We start from the raw sequence: 24,001 nt of genomic DNA, 5'->3' as shown, positions 1-24,001 counted from the left end.
TGCTTCTTTCATGTCTGTAAGATAAATATGAAACAGAAGATAAACAGAAGTCGCCCCATTAGTGACTTCAGCACTCCATACATTGCTGTGTGATTCTGTCACATAGTGTTACCTCTACTACTACTACTTTTTTTTTTTTTACCTGGTTAGCAGGTTACATCTTCAAAGATATTTTTGTGATCTTACTGTCTATTTCTCAGCCCGGAATGATCCACTTTTTGCTCTTCTTCTTTGGTGGAACATGTGTATGAATGGCACAGACGCCTGTTTACAAAAATCAACCTCGTGGTGATGACAAGACTCTTAGAAGTCACTGTGGCCTGGCCAACAAAGACGAAACTTAAAACAAAGATGGTCATTCTTAAACTTTGGTTTGGGTTAATTAGTGAGCTGGTAGGCAGATTTTGTTACCTTTGGACAGAGCCAGGCTAGCTGTTCTCCCCTGCTTCCAGTCTTTTTGTGCTAAGCTAAGCTAATCATCTCCAAGCTTGAGCTTCATATTTAATAGATTCAATGAGAATCGTATTGTTCTTGTCATTTAACTCTCAGCAAGAAAGTATGTGTATTTGCCAAAATGTATGATTTCCTTTAAGCCCAGTGAGAAGCCTCACTGAGCTTCTTGAAACGGAAACCTTTTGGTGAAGTTGAACGATCATTAAAGATGGGAAACAACTGCTTACTAGGGTCTGGGTTGAAAATCGGTGAGCAGACATTAAAACAGAGTTTGTCATTGTCATAAAAAGTGGGTACCTTCACACATTGTTGCACATTACACATTCATAAGGTCCAAAAAGTATCATAAAATAAATATCCAAGATAACATACACAAACTGCATTTCAAAAGCAAAAATATATTGAACTATGAAGAATGAACAAGTCCCTTCTGACAAACTAATGAACGGAACGGAACAACAACGTGTCACATTTAAATAAAAATGAAAAAAGGTAAACAGCTCCGGTCTGCAGAGACACAGTATGACCAGACCAGGGCTACGTGGGAAAGGCGGTGTGTTGACCTGTCGTCCCAACACAATGATCCAGGGCCCCTTTCAGCTCCATTAACTGGTTCCCTCCAACTCTCAGCTTCTCCCTGGGAACACAAGAAATAAATTAGATACAAAGGCATTCAAAGACATTAGTATTCAAACATTTCAGCCACAGTTGGAAGAGTTTTGGTTATTTCAGTGGGTTGGGCTCAGGTGGACAATTGTAGGGTTGTTTGCACATGTTACCAACATAGTCCTGATGAAGCAAAGCTATTAATTATTTTACTGCTGAATCGATACTTGTTGTGTTTTCTCTTCTATGTCGTCATGCATTCATGGAGCTATTATTTGGTTTTTAATCATGTACAGAGTTTTTGACTCCTCACTGCATGCCAAAGGTGTCAAGACTCGGGCTACGCTTTGGAATGTTTTTAGATGAAGTGATTTCTGTTGAGTTTACATACCCTGGTTTTAGCTCATTGTCCCTCATACCACAATAATCCATTTGTATTAGCAGCAAAATGCTCTTAAATTCACAACAAATTCACCAATGGAGAGTTGTATAACTACTCTGACAATGTGGATGAACCCGGGTGGCTATACACAGACTTTCTATGTGCTGATAATGTTCAGGACAGAATGTTCATGACAGACAAAAGAGCCTCTGTGGTGCTGCAGCTTCCAGAAGCCCCGGCTCTCAATAGCAGCTATTTACGATCACGTTATCTCCAGCTGAATTACATTTTTCTGGCCACAACACAACATACATCCATGCAGCTACAAATGCAAAAACAAAACACACAACTGATCATCCCTGTGAGCGCAAACACATACACAAAGTGGCTACACACTTGGCAACGGCTGCTTAGCAGCGGAGACACTGAGGGAGCCTGTTGCTTGTTTGTTTCCTCCTCTGCTTTGTTTCCATTGGAACGTTATGTAACTGCCGGGGGAGAGACGGAGGAAAGAAAGAGCAGGATTTGCTGGCTGTTGACGCCCCCTGTTTTCACCCTACATCCTTCCATCCACTTCCCCCTCTTCGTCCAATAGTGCAGCTGTGTGATTTCATAACCTGTGGAAATGGCAGTTTTAGTCTGCTCCCAGAATGTTTTGGGTCTGCCACAAATGATCTGGTGTAGCATTCCAGCATGCTCCATGGACAGAGGGACTGACTGTGTGAAAGGCTGCCAGTCAATGCGTTTGCCTCAATAGTGTGACACAACGGTCATGTCGAGCTGTTGCATGAAGCATCTCTGAATGTAGTCAGTGACGCACATGAATGTCACTGACCCACATCCACAATGTATACACAATGAGGGAAAGCAGTGCCTGTTCTATGTGTTACATAACAGGCTGTTGACAGGTAATTAATGGACATCCCCAGGAGCACTGAACTGAACCACATGATACATTAGTGCTCCTCCAGCCAATCGTTTTTATGCTGAACAGAAAGCCTCTGATTAGATTTTCTCTCCTACCCAACTAATATGGACACATGGACCATCTCCACCAACGCAATATAAGAAGAAAAAGAAAAATGATAGGAGGCGGAAATGTGCAGGAGGTCACCATTTATTATAGAGGATCATTATTGGAAATATAAAATGTAATTTTGGTTGGACCCTTGTATATGTTTGAAATTTTCTCTCTATTGCTATATTTTAATTAAATGTAGGATGTCAGCACAGTGCCACTATACACAAGTTAAAGGATAAGTTTACCCAAAAATACAAATTCACTCATTATCTCCTGAAAAGTTCCTCAGTCCAAACAACTGAAGTAGCTGGGAACTTGGTTTAAAATGTAAAAAAAAAAAAAAAAAAAAAAAAAAGGCTCCATATAGATTGTCTGGTGTAATCCAAGTCACCGGATGCCCAGAGATCACAAATTGATTTGACGAGGCATTATTTACACCCTCTTTAAAGGGGCAATTTGTAGTTTTGTAGAAACAACTCAGAATTTTAATATTTACAATATTATTGAGATAATAATACAAACTCAGAAATATTCATGTTTTCCATAACTGAATAAAAAAGCTGTTCTCAGAGGAAAATAAGGTCCCAGAACACTGTTTGAAGCTAGAAAGGTGGCAGGGTCCGCCAAAAATCAACAAAGTAAAACAGTATGAAACTGTGTTCTCCTTTATTCAGTCATGAAAACAAAGACAGTTTGTTTATTTAGTTTGCTTAGACACTAAAAAATCCATCACTCAAGATTTTTCTCTTCTGCATGAAATTTCTACCCCAAACCTACATTGTGCACCTTTAAAGCTGAAATCATCACTGTTGCTAAGCTAAAAGTGTTGGCACGCACCCCATGTGAAGTGGGTGCATGAGCTCGACCACACGTCAAGGGTGTAAATAATGTCTTTTCAAATCAGTTTGGGATCTTGGGCTTTTGGAGACTTGTATGGAGGCATTTTATGTTTATTTCAGTTGTTTTTTATTTATTTCAAGTTCTACTTGTAAATCTACTTTCACGCTGTTTTGCTTTCAAGCTTCAGAAATGTTTTGTGGACTACCAAACTTCACTTGTCTTTCCATCCAAGCAGGGTCAGTAGATAATGATTGAATTTTAATTTTTGGATGAACTCATCCTTTAACATTAACAGTACTGTACAACAATGAAGCTGTGATGGTTTTGCTGCTAATATCTTATTACACACTGATGCTGTGGTAAAACAAAGGCAGTTTTTCCATTTAATGTTCATTTCAAAGCAAAACACTGACCTTAAGAGTGAGACTGAGTCCTACAGAGAGTCTTATGCTGGAATGCCAGTTAATTATAACAAGGTGGCACTGGGTTTGCTTATAAATGTTTGACGTGCAAACACTTGCAAGGGCTTTTTGGTGCAGTCAAATGAGTAAATGATGAAACAGTTTTAATACTTAAGCTATATTATGTAATAGAGGAGGAATGACAGCTTGTGTGCGTCTACTGTAATTCCATTTTCATTTAAAATGTATGATCTGTCTCATCAAATACGAAATAGTTTCTCTTCTGTGTAGCTTTTGAAAAGAAAGAGCTAATGTGAGGCTGCTGACTTTCTTTGATTCAACTGTGTACTCTTCCCTGTAGACTGGTTAATTTTATCAAACAGCAGTCCGGTGTTTCCCCCTGGCCATTCTGTTTGACGAGTTACATAAAACTAATGTGTAAATATTATGATGTAAGATAAAGCTGAAAGGGGTGACCGCTTTGAATAAGGAGCTGGTGTTTAAGGTTGTGTGTCTCAGTCTATGAATTATGTAAGAAGTGATATGCAAGTTAAACACTGATGCTAACACGTGAGCTTGAATTTACATACATACAATGTAAGAGAGGTGATATCTTAGAACTGAGGCATTCGTTCTCACTGAAAGCTAAGCTACACCTCCAAAAAAGGAAAACTAAATGAAATGTGATAATTTGCCAGCCCTTTTGGGAAATACTCGATTTAAAACAGAACAAAGACAATCATTTTAAGGTTTTACTTCATCATTTTCATTGATTTTTGTAAATGTATTATAGCCACCAAGTATCAACCCTGATAACACATCCACAGGTGAAAAGAGCCCTGGTGTGAAAAAAATCAACAGTCTGACGAGGATTGCACAAAATATCTTTTCAGCATCGTCATTGCAATGTGCACATGCTCAGTAATCACAAGGAAGACTACAACAGTTCTTATTTTCCTGACAAATTTTAGTCTAATTTAAGTGTTCTTGGATAATTTGTTACATATAAAGAATGTCAGTTTTTTCTAATATCGGGCAAATCTAAGTCTCACACAGTTAACGTGTTTCCAAACAACACCATGAAAACCACAGAAAACTGAAGACCCACATGTGGAAGAGATGCATGGCTGCATATTCAAACATTTCTTGGATCCAAATGTATCAGAAGGCAAACTGAGCTCAGAAATTGGAAAACTACTGTGTGTTATTTTGTTTTTTTCCTACTCCCTCTCACTCTCTTAAAAAAACAAAAAAGCACTTACATAAACACACAAGACCCTGCATGTCTTTCACAACAAAAACTGTGCTGCTAACCATTTACCAGAGTGCACCTTATACTTTATCCTTACGAATAAAACACATCAGAGCTCCCCTTCTGTATGCATACAACAATGCTTACAAATACAGCAAGTTACCAGCTAAAACCTTGGAGAAACATGCATATAAATGACAAAAGTATGACAGTAAGACTGACAGTTTAGTCATAGACTCTGAGTAAGAGTGTGAGATTTTAAAGTTACATCAGTGGATTTTTAAAACCAGGGTACATTGATAATGCTATACTGTTTATTATAAAGGCCAACAGGTTGAGCAACACAGAGTACAATTTTTAATCTGACATATCTGATCTCCATAACTCCTCTGGAAGCTTATCTGTTGTTGAAGCTCACTTGTACCAACAGCCACCTGTCGATGACCGAACATGCTCCTGGAGAGGGCCTCCCTAAGGCCTTATATAACTCATGACATCATACCACGGCGCTGAACGCAGAATCAAATATTTAACACCAAGCATAATGCACTCCCTAAGTAAAGGCCTAAATCCCTTCACAGTGAATGTAACAAATAAAATATTTACGTTCACAACACAGTAAGCTTAACTATATCTGATCTGTTGTAACAAAAGCTGGGATGACGTGACCGGTAAGTGCCCGCAAAGCTCTTCCACAAAGTGATACAGCAGATGTTGTCTTTAATACTAAATAGACCTTTGGTTTCATCTGATCTGATCATACTTAATGGATATCATAATATACTAATCATTGTCAATATATAGTAATAACATCCACAGCACTTATTCTGATTTTTTTCCGGTGATCTATAAAAGAATAATTGACTACAAGCGTTATATAATCAGTTATTCTATTAATGAAAATCAATATCTGCTATGTGGGCATGAAATCATCAGTAAGAAGGCGGGGGCATTAAGAGAGGAAATATAATAGCCGGAAAACATATAATCTGTAGAATTCATAGAACTCGTTTCCATGGCAGCTGTTGGGTTCAACCTACATTCATAAATGCAGCAGCAATTTAGCTTCAGAGCCATATAATGATGGACTGAGTTATTCTGTTCTGCATGTGTACATTCTGCTGCAGGTACTGTGGGTATAAAATGAAATGTAGCTTAAGAAAATGTTGAGAGCTGCAACAAACTATCATTTATTTATCAAGTAATCTATTTTTTCATTGATTTGTTTTTATTTTTTTGTTATTGTCCAGTCTTTAAAGTGTCAAAAAAATGCGTTACATCCAATCAAGATTTGAAATGAAACTCAGCATTTTTACTATACTTTTAATGATTAATTTTCTCTTGATCGTATAACCAATAATGACCTAATTATTTCAGCACTGCAAATGTTAACCAGTTTAATGGCATTTCAATTACATCATATTTCATATTTAAATAAATAAAAAAAATAAATAAAAAAAAGTAGTATACTAGCCCACAATGTCAGTCAGTGTATCAGTTACCCAGCTGTTAACAAATCCTCAAACATTGGTTGTAGCTTAGGCTAACATTGTTCAACCATGTCATATTAGGACTAAGAAACCAGCCAAGAATAAGCAGGATAGGAAGAATAGATGTTTGCTTGTATGTGATAATATTTAGTTTTTAAGACAGACACGAAAATCTAAGTTTTTTGTCATATGAGACAGTCAGAGAAAGGGTAGAAGTTAATACGTAGTCTTAAACTTAGCTCATTTTTTTTCTCGAGCTGTATACAAATCAGGGATGTGCACAATTAGTCAACGAGTTGATAAAACTCTGCTACCCTCATTAGTCGGCACAACATACTAGTTGGTTAATTGTATTAATATTATAATTATTTTATTGATGTACAAATTTAAATTACATATTGACATAATTTGAACTAAAATCTCATGTCCTCCTCGTCAAATGTTGCTTTATAAAAAACAAGCACTTGTTATAAATGTTAGCAAAGCCGTATATTATCTATATTATTTTTTACCGTATTTGCTTTGTGATTGTATTCATCCAATGAAAACACAGTTGTAATAATCAGGCCCGTTTCCTAAAGATGTTTGGTTTTATTGTTGTCTAGACTAGACTAGACTAAGTTTAAACCTCCGCTTAAACACTAGGGAAATTAGTCTTTAGGAACATCCTTGACTCATATCCTCGGATCCCACCTTTCTTCTTAAAAATACTTCGAATTTACAACTTAAAAATAATGACATAAAGGCCACGGGTTAAAATATGATGTTTAAGATCACAGACAGACAATACCTGAGTTAAGTGACAGATGACTCACTTCAGCTTTGATCCTAGCTACGCTTGGTAAATCGACACTTCCTTTACTTTATGAGTGTTTATGGGAGTTCATGTAGGAGCAGATCTCAAATAAAGTCAACTGGTTGCTAAACATTTGTCTCTCGCTCCCACTTCCACTTTAAAGAGACATCTTAGTGCAGAACCATCATTAACTCATAAATCCTGACCCTACAAGACAATGTGTGAGCGATTATGTTTCAACAACTGACAAAACAACTGAATTGTGATCCAGGCTACTGCATAGAGGCATCGCAGTCCCATTATATGCTGCGTTGATCACAAAAGCACAAATGTCTTTTAACAGTCCTTCAAAGAAATGTCTTAATTACGAGCGTGACACTTTTGGAATTGTTGACATGGCCACCGCTATTGTGAGAGCTCTGTGGGAGATATCAATGAGGAGGACTCTTATGACAGAGTAATGGTCATGATGCCGGATAAACAACACACATACCTGCCCGGGCATGCTGAGACAAAGCGGGCAAGAATTCAGACAACCTGAGACTGTTTGATTGCATTTGATTGGTCAGAACAAAGCTGTTGCTAGATTCAGAGAGAATGTGTCAAATTAAGGCAGTGCTGGATCTATTTCACTCTTTTAAATGTGCTTAACCTCCAGAGATAAGTGCTAAGACATACTCTAGGCTTGTCCTGAATGTTAAAACGTACTTAATTCCAGTTGTACAATGTACTTAATTCAAGTCGTACCAGCAGTCGTGACTGTGTGAATTAAGTGAGGAAATCCATCTGATTTACCAGAAAGAAAGAAAATACCATTTAAATTAATGCTCTGTGACAATTATATGCAATTATCATTATTATGTATGTGTATGTGTATGTGTGTGCACTACCTGTAGTCTCGTTGTGAGAAACAATCGAGAAGGTCTTTGGCTGTGAATCTTGCATCCACGTCAACAATCTGAAACACAGTGCACATGAGACTGAGCTAAAAATGAACAATGAGAGCTCAACATGAAAAAAGACCAGTGCGGTGGAAAAAAGGTCAAATGACTTTAATCAACTGGTACCCTTCTAATTCTATAGCAATAACTGAAATGGCACCAACCTTATTAGAGTGGATGATGCTGAGCAGCGTCTGGATGTCCTCTAAACCAGGCGCTGAGGACAGGACACTGGCACGAAGCAAAAAAAATCAACTTTTAGATGTGACTTCTCTTTCAGGTACGGTTGCAGTGGTATACTCTTTTCAAAGTATATATCGTGACGATCAACATAGCCTTTACATTTGCTCATCTGTGTCTGCCACACATAGACTTTACCTGGCCCAGGTACATTAACGGCTGTCCAAGTACATTTGCCGACACATGTCAGCATTTTTTACTTAATTTTTTGTATTCAGTGAATCAGAACTAAATAACCTATTACCTATTTAGACCATTTAAAGAACAAATTTTATGATGCATTTAAAAGTTCTACCACCAACCCTCCAACTATTTCTTTTAAGACAATCATAAAGCATGTATGTGAAATACTCTGAGAGGATGTAAGTATACGTCCAAGGTTGTGGCACATGTTCAGTGTAGACACACTACAAGCTGTAAACAAAATGATTACGCAGCACTTGGATGCTTTATCTTTTCATTCCTCCATCACCACACACCCAAACACACATACGAAAACGCAAGCAGACACCACTGTCAAGAACTTCATTATAGAGGAGGAACAAAAGAGAGCAAGTAATGACAGTAAAGGAGTGAAGAATGAGGAACAGAAAATGGCAACGAGCAGAGTGCTAAATTATCCATATCCAGTGTCCACAGAACAAGAAGAATGTGGGACTGAGACAGCCTGTATAGAATGAGTCATAGCTCTGCTCCAACATGTAAAAATGACTTGGCTGTCTCCTAGGCAACTGTACCAGAGCAGCCCAGTACACATGTGCATGTGCGTGGTGTAAAAGATGGGCGCACATAAGAACGCACAGTGAACCAGGATTCCTGCAGAGAAAATTGTAGCATTGTAGGTAATGCTTATTCTTAAAGAATACTGCAAAGCTGCCATGTTTATATTGCATACATGAGGAAGCACAATTAATGTTATTTATACCAATTTTTTATGCTCTGAACAACACCTATATGAGGTTTTTTTTCCCCCTGTAGCCAAACATTTAAATGAAGTGAAGTCAGATTTACCTGTGTAGCACATATTAATGCACATATTACTGAACAAATCAACTCAAAGTGCTTCACAGCGAAGGGGAAATCACACACGCACGCAGACACAGGCTGAGAAAAAAACAAGAACTGAAAAAGAATCTGCTTTCGAAAGAGGATGCAGTTGGGGCAGAACTTGTCAAGCAGTCTTTGTGCAGAGAAAACATGTGGTATTGATGGTGCACCTGATATCAGTGTCAGAACAATAAGAGTCTTCACACTTAAAGCTCCACACGCAAAAACAAAAAAGGTAGAATAATTGCAAGTACTTTTTGAGGATACTGCCCTTTTTCTGCCTGATTAACATCACACAAAGACCCACTTGAGCAGCTACAGGTGTACAGGTCTCTATAGCAAGACAGCAACAACAGGAAATGATGGATAAACATCGCCTAACACCCTTACACACAGTAAGTACATGCTATCTAATCAAAATATACATCTCTAAGACATAACCAAACATCCGGTAATAAAGTACCACCATATTTGTCAAATACTGTCTGGCAAAGACAATAAACAGGAGGCATAGAGGCCTAGAGGGTTGAAGTGGTAATAAAGTGCACTTGAGAGTTTACTGCCTCATGATTTGAGAGGCCTGTTTTGTCTGGTTTATAGCCACTGAGCTGAGAAAACACTGCATGACTTAAGCATCAATATCCGTTCCTTCTCCCGTCATTACAGAGCTGAATATCTAAAAACAACCTTGTCTTGTAGTTCAACAGAAATTATTATCATCATTTTTAATTGATCAAACAGGTCCTGCACTTTAAGGTGTTACCTGTATGAAGCAGCATGTTACAGAATCAGAATGGAGCACAACCGACTGAAAGATAACAAATCAGAGCACAGCAGACACATAACACTGGAAGTAAAGCATCACATGTATTGTGATCAATTATAAACCAAAACATAAAAAAACTGTGATTTAGAACTATGGAGCTGAGTGATGAGCTGATGCCTCAAATGATCTGTCTTTGTTGATGTACTAACAAGGTGACACACTAATTAAAAATGGCAATTTAATTTTTCTAGTTCATGGTCTAATAACTTGAAAGTCATTTTCAGGAGCACATCACATTCAAAGGAAAAGCCTTCTATCCTGTTTTTTTTTCCAGACCTGCAGAGTGGGAGTTCAGAGTGACACACGGGTGAAACAGAGGGATCAGCAGACACTTTGACATTTGGATGTCAGAAGTCTTTTGTTCCCTGCCCTCAAAGAGACCCAAATGTCACAGTGAATCCCCTCCAGGTAATGAATAATGTACTGGACTCAGACTGGACCTTATGTTTGTCTGATGTTGGGATGTTTTATGTGTGTGAGAAAAAGAGAGAGAACAAAAGAGAGTGAAAAATAATAAAATGGTTGAGTAACCAAATAAATTAAGGCTTCTTATCTTTCTAAAGATTTGGGAATTGTATGATGTTTTCTTGCACCTGCCAAGACAGAAATGTGAATCTTAGCAACGGAAAAAGTTGAACGATATGGCTGCAAGCAACTGAGAGTAGCTTGAGACACATGGTGATACCATCAAAGACAATACGAGATGAGCACAAAAACCAGTGCAATCAATTCTCCATGGTGGAAATTTCTCATTACACTCAACCAAAGAAAAGCTTAGCTCTTTGCCTCTGTGATTCAGATTGTGACTGCTGGATGATGTGAAAAGTAAGCAAGTACAAATATTTCCAGAGTCTACCAGGGACGACTGTTATTTTACTCCTCAAAGGCCCGGTAAGAAATTGTGAATACAGTGTGGAGCTGTCTGTTGCGTCATGGGAAAGGTGATAAGGCAAAGCTAGAAGGTCAAGCAGATTACAGCCTAACCAGGGCTACATGCCAAGTAGGGCCTGAGATCTATGAGGGCATACAACACACACACACACACACACACACACACACACACACACACACACACACACACACACACACACACACACACACACACACACACACACACACAAACCCAGGCCACAGTAAGTAGGCTGCTTGAGGACAGGTGAAGGACAGTTAAAAGGGGCTTCCTTGAGGGTCTGGCTGTCTAGACAAAGTTAAGACACACCCATGACCCAAGATGGAAAAGCAGGGATGATCAGAGATGGACAAAATAGTAATGAAGGGTGTTGCAAGAGGTGCCACATGAATGCCTGCTCAGAAACTTCTTTTAAGACTTCTTTCTTCTAAACGTATTCACATGCTTAATGTCCCAGGCTCTTTAAACTTATTTAAACTGCAATGCACAGCCCACCAAGATTAAGTATGTATCAATTTTGCATATTGATACAGTTTTTACATGGCAATCAAATTTAAGTTTTGTATACAAGGCATAGCTGCAAGTAAAAGTAGTACGAAATGATGTCATATATAAGCGTTAACCTGCAATAACTGACTTTTTTTACACTTGGGTGTTACAGAACAAAGCAGTGTACACAACACTTGCATATCATCACCTTTGAAGTTGAAATTTGGCAGCAAACAGTGACCTTTTTACACATCTAGCCACATTATTGTTCATTTAAAGTCGTGTTGTGCGTCAAATTAAATCCTTTCAGCTACCACCAACTCCCGAGGGATATCTCTGGCTCTTCAGCTTTGGTTTTAAAAGCTTTTTTGCAGAAAACGGCTGCCTTCTGTAGCCAAAAACAAAACTATGAGACCACTGAATGAAACAAAACAGTGAAATTGCCAGCTGGACAACTAAAACAATTAGCTGATGGGAACTGCAGAGTCGGTGGTAATTCTTTCTGGGTTCATCACCACAATCGACTTCCCTTCACATGCAAGCTGTCATGTGATTCATTGTTAATATAAAAACATTAACACAAATGACCAAACTGAATATAACACTGACACAGAGGATGTAGCGGCTGACAGGCAGAGAAGCAGAATGTCTGTTGGTGTGTTTAGACTGACAGCAGTGATATGAGTGGGCTGAGATACCTGCTGAAGGCTTGGAGCAGCTGTGAGACCATGGAGGACAGTTTGTGCAAATAGTCCAAGGCATCCTGTGGTGGCGGAGGGCCTCCCACTGGCTGAGCGCTCTGCATAGTGTGAGGGTCAAAGCCCAGAGCTTTGAACACTTCGAAGCTGAAACATGACAGAAAAAAATGACCTTCGGGGTCAGTGGAGTGGAAAAAAAAAACATAATAAATATCAGAACAAACAGTGTTGTTCATGTTCCTGTGAATTGTGTTCTGCTGTCTCCTGTAGGAGACCTTGTTCACTATACAGCACGGGATCCTTTTGCAGCAGCATACCACGACTTTTGAATCTATGTTGACACAAAGTCCAAGTGAAAAAAAGTATGTTGCTCCTTTAAGATAATCAAGGCTTTTTTTGGTGAAAATTGGTTAAACACATCATCCTCAGCTGTTAATCATCCCCGCACTGCATCAATCAAATCCCTGTTACACCCACCTTATCTGACACACATTAGTCCAGATGTTCTCAAACAGGGTCCACACTTCCTGGTGAGAGACCTGAGACCTGGGTTGTTTGTCTTCATCGTCGTCATCATTCATGACCACATCAGTGGCAGGAGATTCACCCTGCACACACGTAGACTTGCGTTTATACATCTTTACATTATTTACATATCATCATGAATGGAATGGATCAAGAAATACACTTAAACTTCAAAAATTTGCCCCTGGCTGACCTGTGGTTGCAGCTTATTGAAAATGTTGTCCATGACAGAAAAGGCACTGACAACACGGCTTGAACTCTTCCCAAACGCTTTAACAAGCTCCTTAGCTTCTTGGAGGGCTGCTAAAGCAGCGCTACGGTCTCCTGTATTACCTGAGTAAACACATGAGGGGTACATTTGAGCCATCACATGTGTGCAAGTAGATGCACATACAGTAAATGTATAAATACACTCAGTTATCGAGAGGGAAGAGGTGCTGCTTGAACAGCAAACACCTTTTTCATGAGGTGATCTTTTGTGTGTGTAACCTTGTGAGGAGTGTTGTGAATACAAAGATGGAAAACAAAACAGCCAGGCGGTGAGAAACTGTGGTGAAAAAGTTTAGACTGACTGTGTGCTTGTGTGGTTGTGTGTGTGTGTGTGTGTGGGTGGGTGTGTGTGTGTTTCCTGTGTCCAATTATGTTTTAAGACTTGCACAACCCAGTACAAAACAAGTTAATTTTGCTATATTGAAAAATGTGCCAAAATTTGGGTGAGCATTCTAATGAAAGCCCAGGGGCCTCATTGATACAACAGACTGTCAATAAATGTTAATGTTATGTATAGAGCTTGACCAATATATCAGATGATTAATATTATCGGCCGATATTAGCCTATCACACATATATCTGTATCTGTGTATTCTGTCTGATATCGACAGACATGAACACTTTTTAAAAAAGATTATAATGCAGAAAAAGATGCTTGGGGTAATTTATAATCGTTAAATTCCCTTTGATGTCTACCCTTACTTTGGACAATAAAGTTTATGCTAAACTATAAAATATCCTGCTTCTGTTACATATCTTCTTCACAAGTGTTTGATAACTGCATTTGAGGGATCATTGCAAAGAATGTGTGCATATTGGCCAATAATAGATTTTTTACTCCCAAATATCGGCATCAGCATCAGTATTGGTTGCTCTCTAGTTGAATATAACTTAAGCAAAACACATGTATAATTAGTTATATAGATTATACTGTATACCTTACTTTGACGTGGAAATGTCATCTCTAAGTAATTTTCTCGACTTGACGCAAGTGATTTTCCTGGTGGTTAAGTAGGGGTATTGCAGTTGTGGTGTTATACTCCAAAGATGCGTGTTTGGCTTTGTTTGTCAGCAGACTTTATAGTCCACATAATAATTCATGTTGCCTGGTTTCAATCTCCTCTAAAATCGCCGTGATCTCGTCTTCCAAAAAAAAAAACTGTTCCTGCATAAACCCTCATTTGTGCTGGCATTATAGAAAGGGAAATTGCACAGCAGGAGTCATCAGAGTAAGTTGCTTTGAGAATTACAGATCATAGGTGCGTAAATTACAAATGGGATTCTTATGGTTTTTTATGCTCAGCATCTTTTATGAATCGAACAGAAGCACATGGTCGAAAATGATCTGAAGCCTGACGTTCAAATACAAATCTAAGAACATTTTTATAAATGAGGCCACAGTATTTATGTTTAATGATGCTCTGATGTGTCACCTGGACCTGCAGTGGGTCATAAATCTACAAGGTCCCATGACAGGTGACACCATTCCCTCATCTTGACCTAATTCACCTACCTAAAACTCAGATTTGGTCACTTTTTAGGAGGCTGTAAAAGGTTTGTCCTCACAAGTATAGATACACACACTTGCTGCCTGCTCAAGGGAGAGCCGAAAATTGCATGCAGTACTTTTCCACTCCTAGACTGTGTTCTCACGTACAGTTTATCCCTCCTTCCTTTCCTCCTCCTCCTCCTCCTCCTCCTCCTCCTCCTCCTCCTCCTCATCCTACTCTCACAGTTTTGGCAAAGAGCCAGGCTGCGTGGTACCAAGGAATCCAAAATCATGCCAGTGTATCAAGGATACACAGGGCAAAACTCTACTGTTTTAGCTATTAACATTCTTGGAAGGATTAAAAAGTATTGTGCTGTTTTTGTAGCAGTCACCTCCGCACAGGTGGACAGAGAGATTGAATGAGCAGCTGAGACACTCATACACGGACTCAGCACTGTAAGCATAAAGTAATTAGATCCAGTGGTGAGATCCAGAAGAAGAAGTGCTGCAGTGGGCGACTCAGCAGCTTTCTGACACACATTTGTGTGTCCCGTTTTAGCAGATGACCTGATTCTTTATGTAGTTCTGTAGGGTTCTAGCGCAGTGCAGGGCAGGCAACATCATCCCCCAGTGGAGTAAGGGTTTTATCCGGAGCGTGACTCAGCACATCAACACAACTGTCCTCAGGACAAAGAATACATTTGCATTTAGACACCTCAGGGAGCGCAGCTTGACCAGTTTCACAGAAATAAATATTTATGCTCTCGAATCCATTGTAGTATTAATGTTTTTATTATTATTGTTTTTTCAAAATCTAGTGGGTAAAAATCAGCTTGGAGGAACGCGACATCAATACTTTCATCTGTAGTATATGACGTTATCAGGCATGATTTCTAAAATGACTTGATTTAGCTGTCTGAACAATGTGGCCAATTTCTTCACTGGGTTACATTTTCATTTTTATACTAGTGTCTAAAGTATTTGGGTTATATTTCTCAAGTTATTAAACAACTGTTCACTGAGTCACTGTACACTCTGCGTTTGGACTATGGCCAACAGATAGACAAGACTGTTTACAGTAACCTACTTTTAGAGACATCTACCTGACCAGATGATCCACTCTCTGTTTTTAATGTATTATACATGTATTATATGTTTATATGTATTATTATATGTCTAAATGTATTAGCACCTTTTTTTCTAGCTGATATTAAACAGACAAAAAAACAAAACTGAACAGTAAATCTTTAACTGGGGTAAAATATAATTAAACATTGAACAAAAGAATTGAAAATATGTGCTCATTAGAAGACTGTTGAAAAACAGTGGAATAAATAATAGTATCTTGACCTACAAACCTACATACCTGAGTTAAAGAAGTCGATGAGATTTGTAACAGTTTGCTGCTTCCTACGTGGGGCAATGTGCCCAAAGACAGCAATCCAGTGCTTTTTCAAACACTGCAGCACATCTTGAAGAGTCCAGGGTGGTTTTAGATAAACTATCTGTGAACCGAAGAAGACACAACGAATAGCCATCATGAACAGTCTGGCCCATCTGTTGTTACCTAGATTCCTGATTAAAATACAGTCTAAAACCAATAGTGAAATTCCAGAACACAATTTTACCTCTAACCAGAGGTCTTCATAAGCGGCCTTCATCTCCACCTCTAGCACATCAGACAGCACCTCTCGCAGGCAGTCTTCTAGTTGAGAAACACATCTGCTCACATCGCATTTTGTCTTCTCTTCATCCTCTAGTTTGTTCAGCCTCTTGTTATCTGTGATAACTTACATACACACATATTGTTTATGAGCAGACACACAAAATAAACAGATAATGCAGGACAGCATCTATCATTTACACAGGAGTATATGCATTTATGTGTACCAGGAGAGAGAACATGAGCATTTGTCACCACAAAATAAACACTAGATAATATGGCAGCTGTATACTGCAAATGTGTAATGGAGCCAGTGTGTAATACCAAAAGTCCTATGAGTGTGTGTAGGTTAGAATCCTATTTTCTATGTTTATCTTTCTGTCAGTTTAAACTGTTATAATGTTACCTAAATTGAACACTTAATACAGACTGAGTGAAGCAAAGTAAACAAGAAACTTGGAAGCGGTGGACAGACGTGGCAAGTGCATGTGCATGTGCAGTGAACTATTAGACTGTGATGCAATATGCCAGGTGATTTCCTGTTTTGCAAGAAGAACACATTAATCCCTGGCTCACCTTTCTCTGTGAGTCCTACAGAAAGGCCTGTTCTCTCTTGACTGTGAGGCTGGACTGATGTATAGTTCGTGCTCAGCATTGGTGATGAGACCTGAGGGCTGATGAGAGGCTTAATGTTTTGCAGAGGACGAAAGCCATGTGTGGATCTCCCAACCTCTACCTCCAAATCATTCTTGCTGAGGGCCTTCACCCCACTCAGGAGGGCCTTACTGCACAGGTTCTTATCATTACTATAAAAGAAAAGAGCGGATCAGACTCTATGTGGCAGTGATAACACAACATTAAGACAATTCAGTCACATGTATTTTACAGCAGCCTGGAGTGGGAGGTCTGGTGGGTAACACAAAATTAAGTATCTGACTAATGCAATGTCCGCCCACTATTTTCTCCTTTAATTTGGCAATAACAGCATCTGTAAATAGTGGCAGACAAAGAAATAGGTCAAAAGAAAAATTAGGTGAATCAACACAATGGCCACTCCACTATGTAAGCCAAAAAATGCCTGAACTGAACTCAAAATTCCCTGCTCAGCACATCTATTCTTACTCAATAAGTCTGTCTGGCCCTCTCATCCCAACTGGAACTATCTGGCTGGACCCACTCACAGTCACATGCATGTGCATTATTTGCAGAGGACACACACTCTGCAGCAGCAGCAGTATGTCGTAGGGGGAGGGGGAACTCACGTGCACAGGATGAGAGCACACTCTGGGTACAGACTCTGGTACTGCAGGCAGCACTGCAGCACCCTGTCATCATTATTCTCAGCACTGAGACCATCTGGGGACAAGGAAGTACAAGAGAAAGAGGAAGAGAGAGGAAGAGGAAGGCAAGAGTGAGAAACATGACGGCCCATATAAAGACAAAGATTCATGTTTAATTCATGACACTGTGAGCTCATGGTAAGCGTGTTAACACGCAGTACTGTACAACAGAGCGCAGCATGTATTTTTTTCTTTTAAAAGACAAGGAGGAAGATTCAAAGATGAAGAACACAGGATGTTATTTTTAGGTTTTGTTCGAGTGATACGCTATATGTTTTTATGTGCTCCTAAATACTTAGAAATAGTCATAAATTGCTCCTTTATCACATGCATTCTTGAAGAGACCCTCCAATCACTATTGAAAAATTAATGTCTAGTCTGTATCATATACAGCTAAGAAGTAGGTTAGCTCATGCAAAGGTGAAACATGCCCTTGAGATGCACACAGTGTATGTTCTGAAGATGAATTCAGGAGGACCAGCTTAGCGATAGTGCCACCTGGTGTTTACGTTCAGTGTTGGGCGGCTGTGACTCGGAAGGTAGAGCGGGTCACTAATCAATGTCCCCATGTCAAAGTGTCCTTGGGCAACCCTTTAAGCTAGAAGAGTGCTATATTAGTGCAGGCCATTGTAGTGCACATGTAGCACATAGAGTCAAGCATTTACTAATTCATGTAATGGCAGGCTGTAATCTCCCACACCTCAAACACTATAATACCCAACTATATAATATTAAAAGACCTTTGTTTTACAGGAGTGATTGTGTAGATAAAACACCAGTTTATGTTAAAAATCAAGTAGGTATATTTGAATTCAATTATAAGGATTGGAATGTTGATATAATATATTTTTCAGTTCTTAATATTATTCGATTATGATGCTTTTGCCCACAAAGAAAAGCAGAAACTTTCCCTTTAAGTGCTTATTGTTTCGCCTGCAACTTCTGTCATGTTTGTACATGCTCTTATGTAACCAACAGTGACATTTATATTAGATTACACCCAACAATCCCTAGAAGAAATCTGATATGGGCTCACGGACAGGTTATGGAGACAATAAACATTAGACAACTAGCACTATGCACTGAAAAAAAAAACATATTTTCTTTAAATTGGCACTCACTGCTGCTGTTGGCAGCCTGCTGCATAGACTGCCCCCACAGGTGAGGTGCCCGGCTCTTCAACGAGTTGTAAATGTATGAGATGGCAGGGATGGCGAGGTGGGCCACAGAACCTGACAGGCCTTTTCCTCTTTTTAGGGAATCCATCTCCTGAAGCACCACCCAGGGGATCAGGACTACAGGGAAGCCCATGACTAAGAGACCATGAAGTGGGGAGAAAGAGAGTACAGTAGTTATGAATCCATATTTTACAAGTAAATTTAATCATGAATAAAAATAAATCCCAAAAATGTGGAAATTAGATTTTATACTTTCTTGGGATTACTTGAATTACCATTGCGCTCCTTAAGTGTGCTATGGTCATTGTGTCAGGATTTGACATGCTCTTTAGATTTAGATTATAGTGGTTCTTCTTCGTATTAACAGTCCAGCCACCATTGATGAATAACGTTTTACAATTATCTTAAACCTGGACAAGCTTGGGAGTGTAAACTAACTGAATGCCTCCTATAATGACAAGAGGCTTCATTATATAACATAAGAAATAGCCATAAATCATTCCACAAGAAACATCAAGTATTAAAATCATTTTGCGCACCTCCAAGGCCGTGAGATCTGATCTTTTTCACATAATCCAGGTGACTGAGGAGAATGTTGGTGTCCAAAACAAGGATCAGGTCCTGCTGAGGGGCTTGTTTGCCTGTAAAAAGACAAGTTCATGTGTAGTGAATTTTGTATTGTTGAAGTCAGCAACTAAATAAAATAAATTAAATCATACAAGCACAATTTCAGCCAAAGTATAGTCCCTGTGAGGGTAACAGGCCAGAAAAAAATACAACATATAATATTTACATGACACTGTTGTGTTTTTTTCATACCCTTCCGTGGGGCTACTCTTCATCTAAAATTATTAATTCAAAATTCACAAATTTCCAGGTTATACTGAGAGACAAGATTCCAGAAACCAGAGAAGAATCTAATTTAAGCATCTAAATAATTTTATAGGTTCATTAATTTTGGTGCAACACCAAACCACAGATTAAACTGTCATAAAGTGACGAGTCAAGTGTTATTCTGTAAATATCTTCATATGTAATTTCCAGGCAAAGCAAACGTTTTTTCAAATTATGTATAAGCAAATGTGATACCATTACAAGAAATATAATTTTGAACTTAAGTTACAGTGCCTCCATGTGGTCATTTGAGACTACATTTCACAAAGAGTTTATATTTTACACTTGTGATGAGTTGACAAAATTTCAGATCTCTCTGCTTTTCTCATCTCCCAGAAAAACAATAAAACTTACAGTGTGTGTCTGCATCTCCCCCCTCTGGAAGGTCTATGTCCATACAGGTGAGCTCCCCGTAGCTCTCCATTACTTTCACCTCCAATCTCTTCTCAGAGCGGGCAAGATGAAGCTCTTCAACCACTTGCATCTACAGAAAAACATACTTAAAATTCTCTTTGGCATTTTGAACCATCGCAACAACAAAAGACTAATGTTTTTTTTAATCAAGCTGACAAATAAAACAATCTTTTTAATCATAAAACGTGACTTTTCCAGATTAAATAAATTAAGCTTTTTAATACCTCATCATGCCACGGCTCAGTGACTGCATCAGACGTAGTTGGGAGTTGCTGGTCTGACAGCGATGACCTCTTATCTCGTCCTTCAGATGAAAAACTAGGAGTAACATCCAAACAGCTGTGAGCTTGTTGGACAGTTTCCTGCTTGGACTTGCTCATTAAGGCCCCAGAGGTTGAAAGATCAGTCCGTTGTTTGAGATTTATGTTTACAGAAATAGCATTATGTTTCTTACTGGTGCTGTCTGCGGGCCTTGGCTGAAGAATTTTTGGTATCTTAAAATTAAAACGCAGAGGTGGTGCGATTGAACGTATTTGTTGCTGAGCAGATAATGACTTAGTTGCCTTCTGTGACACCGGTGTGATATTCCCTGGGATTGTAATGACACTCTTCTCCACATTTGAGCTGCTAACTGAGGTAGTGTGCTTGGCTGAAGTGAAAGACTGCTTTGTGGGAATTGCAGAAGGAGTTTTTGCTTCTGTACACAGGCTCCTTGTGGCCTTAAGGTTAATATCTGGATGCCGTCGGTGCCGCTCCTTGACAAGCTCTATTCTTTTCTGCCGTGCAGAATCCCTAGAGATGGAGGGGGTCTTGCTTGGTTCTCTGATCTTGATAGCGTTGCTGTCTTTTCCCATCCTTGGTTGCTCCTCAACTATGCTCTTCCTCTTCAGTATATTCTGTGCTTGTTCTTTCTGTACAGCAGAAACTGGCCTGAGACTCATTAGTTGCTTTTTTAATTTGGATTTGCTCCTCTGGGAAGACTTTTCATCTAAGCTGCCTTTAGACGTCTCCTCTGGTCTCCGAGGAACTGTAACTGCACTGTGGGTGTTCAAGTGTTTTGAGGAGCCCATTTCCACAGTGCTACTCCTACTGGCAGTATAATATTCATCATGTTTTGCTTTACTAGAGCAATTTCCCCCATGGACTGGCACAGAGACACTTTTTGTTTTTGTACATTCCGCCTCCTTATTAACAGGTTTCTGGTCTTCTGCTTGTGATTTTGGCAGCCTGTAGACAGGCTTTTTGATGTGACGGCTGCTTTGGAAGACATCTTTAATTGAAGGAGAAGCGCACTTTTCCCGTTTGTCTGCACAGCTACATGTAGAAGAACAGAGAAAATATCGCAATCGTAGTTAATTCAAAACATATCTATTAAGTTAATGATGTTCAATTAAACAATATCAACATTAAGTGTTATAAAAAAAGGTTAAGTATATTGTATCTAACCTCTCATGTCTGTTTCCATCTGGCTTCCTCTTGGTACTTTTGTATTTTCTGGTATCATCTCGTTCCTTGGATGCCTGAAAATATGGAGAGAAAAAAAAAACGTTAAATCCCTTGTGAACAGCTTGTTGTGAGTACAGATTAAACACTGACAGAAAATGGAAGGACTGATATGCCAATATATACAGTGAGACACAGGTACTTAGGTATTGTACTTATACTTAGGTTTGTTTCATCGCTGGTTGTTTAAAATTTTGAAATAAAGATTTTTATTCTTATAGCAAATGAGTCTTGGCCCCAAATATCGGTTTTCAGTCACCTTGATTTTTAATATGGTTATCGGTCATTAAAAAGCCATATCGGTCGACCCTTTGTCCTGACAGACATGAAACCCAATAGAAACTTGAATTATATATATTTTATGGTAGAATTCAAACCTATACATGAGCAAATTAAAAGTACACAGGTTTCATACATCTCTCTAACCCTAATTGTGATGGGTATAAGTATATATATTTTTTGCTATTTTCTGGCATTTTATAGAAAATTATAAATTGATTGATTGAGAAATTCAATTGTCAGGGTAACTTACAATATAAAACATGTCAGTTATAGAACTACATGAGACAACGTAAATTTTACTGCAGTCAGAGATTTTAATGTTCATACTGTGGTAGCTATCCCTTTAATATGGTTGATGTCTATTGCAGACAACTCTGAAAATCAATGAAAATGCCTGTTTTATGGCAATTGGTAATTTAAGACAAAAAAAGACATATCTATGTTATATTATATCATATATACTGTGATCAGAACATGTACTGAGAAAGAGCATTTTATCCATACTGACTGCTCCTACCAACAACAGTAAACAGTGTTGAATGCCTCCTCACCTTCTCATCTTCTTCACTTGAGGATGATGACTTCTTGCGTCTTCTCTTTTTTGACTTTTTTCCCATATTCCTATGAACGAGATTTGAAAGAGCAGACGTGGTCTGAAGTGGCCCAAAATCTAAAAGCACAATCAATGTTGATGGGTGTAAATGTAACATGTAACATATAAATGTAACAAGTGTGCTAGCTATGACTAACTACAACAATATCAAACTTCTCTTACTGAGGGACTAAGAAATGGAAATGTCACTGAATATTAAATGATTTAATGCCCTGTCTACAAGGCTAGCAGGTCCCTGTACTTTCACAGAAACTTGTCAGTCCCAGACAAAGTGAAAACTACAGTTAACTACATGAGTCACACAGTGGTGCTATTATGAGGGGCAGTGTAATGACACAAACATGACTATTAAATTAAGTTTTAGCAATATCCATATCAAACTTATTTATAAGGTAATACAATAGAATATAAACTGTTAAGTTAATTAGGAAACATACAACACACGACACACAACCACAAACTGAAGTTAAATCATTACCTTTTAAGCTAACGCTAACATTAGCTCATTAAAACCAATAAAACCACAACAGTACAGGCTGACTGTCTTCCTTCTTCTCTGAAACGTCCGCGTACATTAATTCAGGGGAATAAATCACGTCTTGTCGGATTAAAATGTGTAAATCCGAGTCAAGTAAGTAAAGCCGACTGCTTTCCAAAACATCCGCTTCTCTTCCGCCTCTTCTTCTTCTACGGCGACTATTTCTTCTTCTGGTTGCTACATTAGCGCCACCGTCCGGACAGACAGGGCATGGACTTGATTCTTGTGATGAACAAATATTCCTCTGGAGAGTCTTTGGTGTCGTGTTGGAGAAGATGCACAGTGCATAAAAACATGTGTGTCTTCTCAAGTTAAAGACAAATGTTGGTATTCATAAAGGAGGAGGAGACAGCACAAGGTCGTGGGGAAGTGAGCACCTGTGGATCATCTTGACCTTTTCTCATAACACACACTAACTGTTCTCTACCACAGCTGCACATTTTATCAGCAACACTTTTCACCAAGGTTACATCATGTCTGAAGGCTCTCAGAAACAAACTTTTACCTTATCTTTTACAGCAATGTAGCCCATTGTACTTTACTTGAATATTTCCCTTTTCTGCAACTTACTTGCAACATATTTCCACTCCACCACATTTTGGAGGTGAGTATTATACTTCGTTCTTATTAAATTTTTTTGACCATTTTATTGACTTGCTTTGCAGATTGCATGCTGCATCCGAGCCGGTGTAGCACATTTTAATATTAATGTATTTTACCAGCAATCAGATAAAAGGGACACTGATTCTGATAATAAGAAAAATGTTAAATATAGGATCAGGCAATCAGCTGTCAGAATTTTTACAAACCAAACAATCAACTGACTAATGGAGAAAATAATCAGCAGATGAATCCATAATGAAAATAATCGTCAGGTGCAGTCTTGTACAAAATAGTTCA

General features: G+C 38.7%; 1 protein-coding gene across 2 annotated transcripts; it reads right to left on the bottom strand.

Moving 5' to 3' along the window:
• Window positions 1-835: 835 nt before the first annotated feature.
• swt1 (SWT1 RNA endoribonuclease homolog) lies at window positions 836-23,189 on the bottom strand. 2 transcript variants are annotated; one of them, XM_073477310.1, is made up of 17 exons: window positions 23,042-23,189; window positions 22,502-22,620; window positions 21,612-21,685; window positions 20,390-21,479; window positions 20,106-20,235; window positions 19,397-19,498; window positions 18,801-18,992; window positions 17,602-17,695; window positions 16,916-17,145; window positions 16,305-16,465; window positions 16,043-16,181; window positions 13,111-13,250; window positions 12,870-13,000; window positions 12,393-12,539; window positions 8,347-8,413; window positions 8,132-8,199; window positions 836-1,090 (listed from the first exon to the last, which is right to left on the bottom strand). In XM_073477310.1, exons 2-17 carry the CDS (start codon window positions 22,565-22,567, stop codon window positions 991-993), a joined length of 2,931 nt encoding a protein of 976 aa, XP_073333411.1. In that variant the 5' UTR covers window positions 22,568-22,620; window positions 23,042-23,189; the 3' UTR covers window positions 836-990. The 2 variants fall into 2 exon arrangements, with proteins under 2 accessions (XP_073333411.1, XP_073333410.1); XM_073477309.1 differs by having other exon boundaries at window positions 22,502-22,571.
• Between the last annotated feature and the right edge of the window lie 812 nt (window positions 23,190-24,001).

The sequence above is a fragment of the Pagrus major genome, chromosome 11 (genome assembly GCF_040436345.1).
Source record: "Pagrus major chromosome 11, Pma_NU_1.0".
Classification (NCBI taxonomy): Eukaryota; Metazoa; Chordata; class Actinopteri; order Spariformes; family Sparidae; genus Pagrus; species Pagrus major.
This window is presented reverse-complemented; position numbering and strand designations above follow the sequence as displayed.

Coding starts and splice junctions, on each gene's coding strand:
- swt1 (XM_073477310.1), bottom strand. CDS start 22,567: ATGGGAAAAAAGTCAAAAAAGAGAAGACGCAAGAAGTCATCATCCTCA. Junction 17,146..17,601: donor TGTGCTCTCATCCTGTGCAC/GTGAGTTCCCCC, acceptor TTTCTTTTATAG/TAATGATAAGAACCTGTGCA. Junction 12,540..12,869: donor ACTAATGTGTGTCAGATAAG/GTGGGTGTAACA, acceptor GTCATGTTTCAG/CTTCGAAGTGTTCAAAGCTC.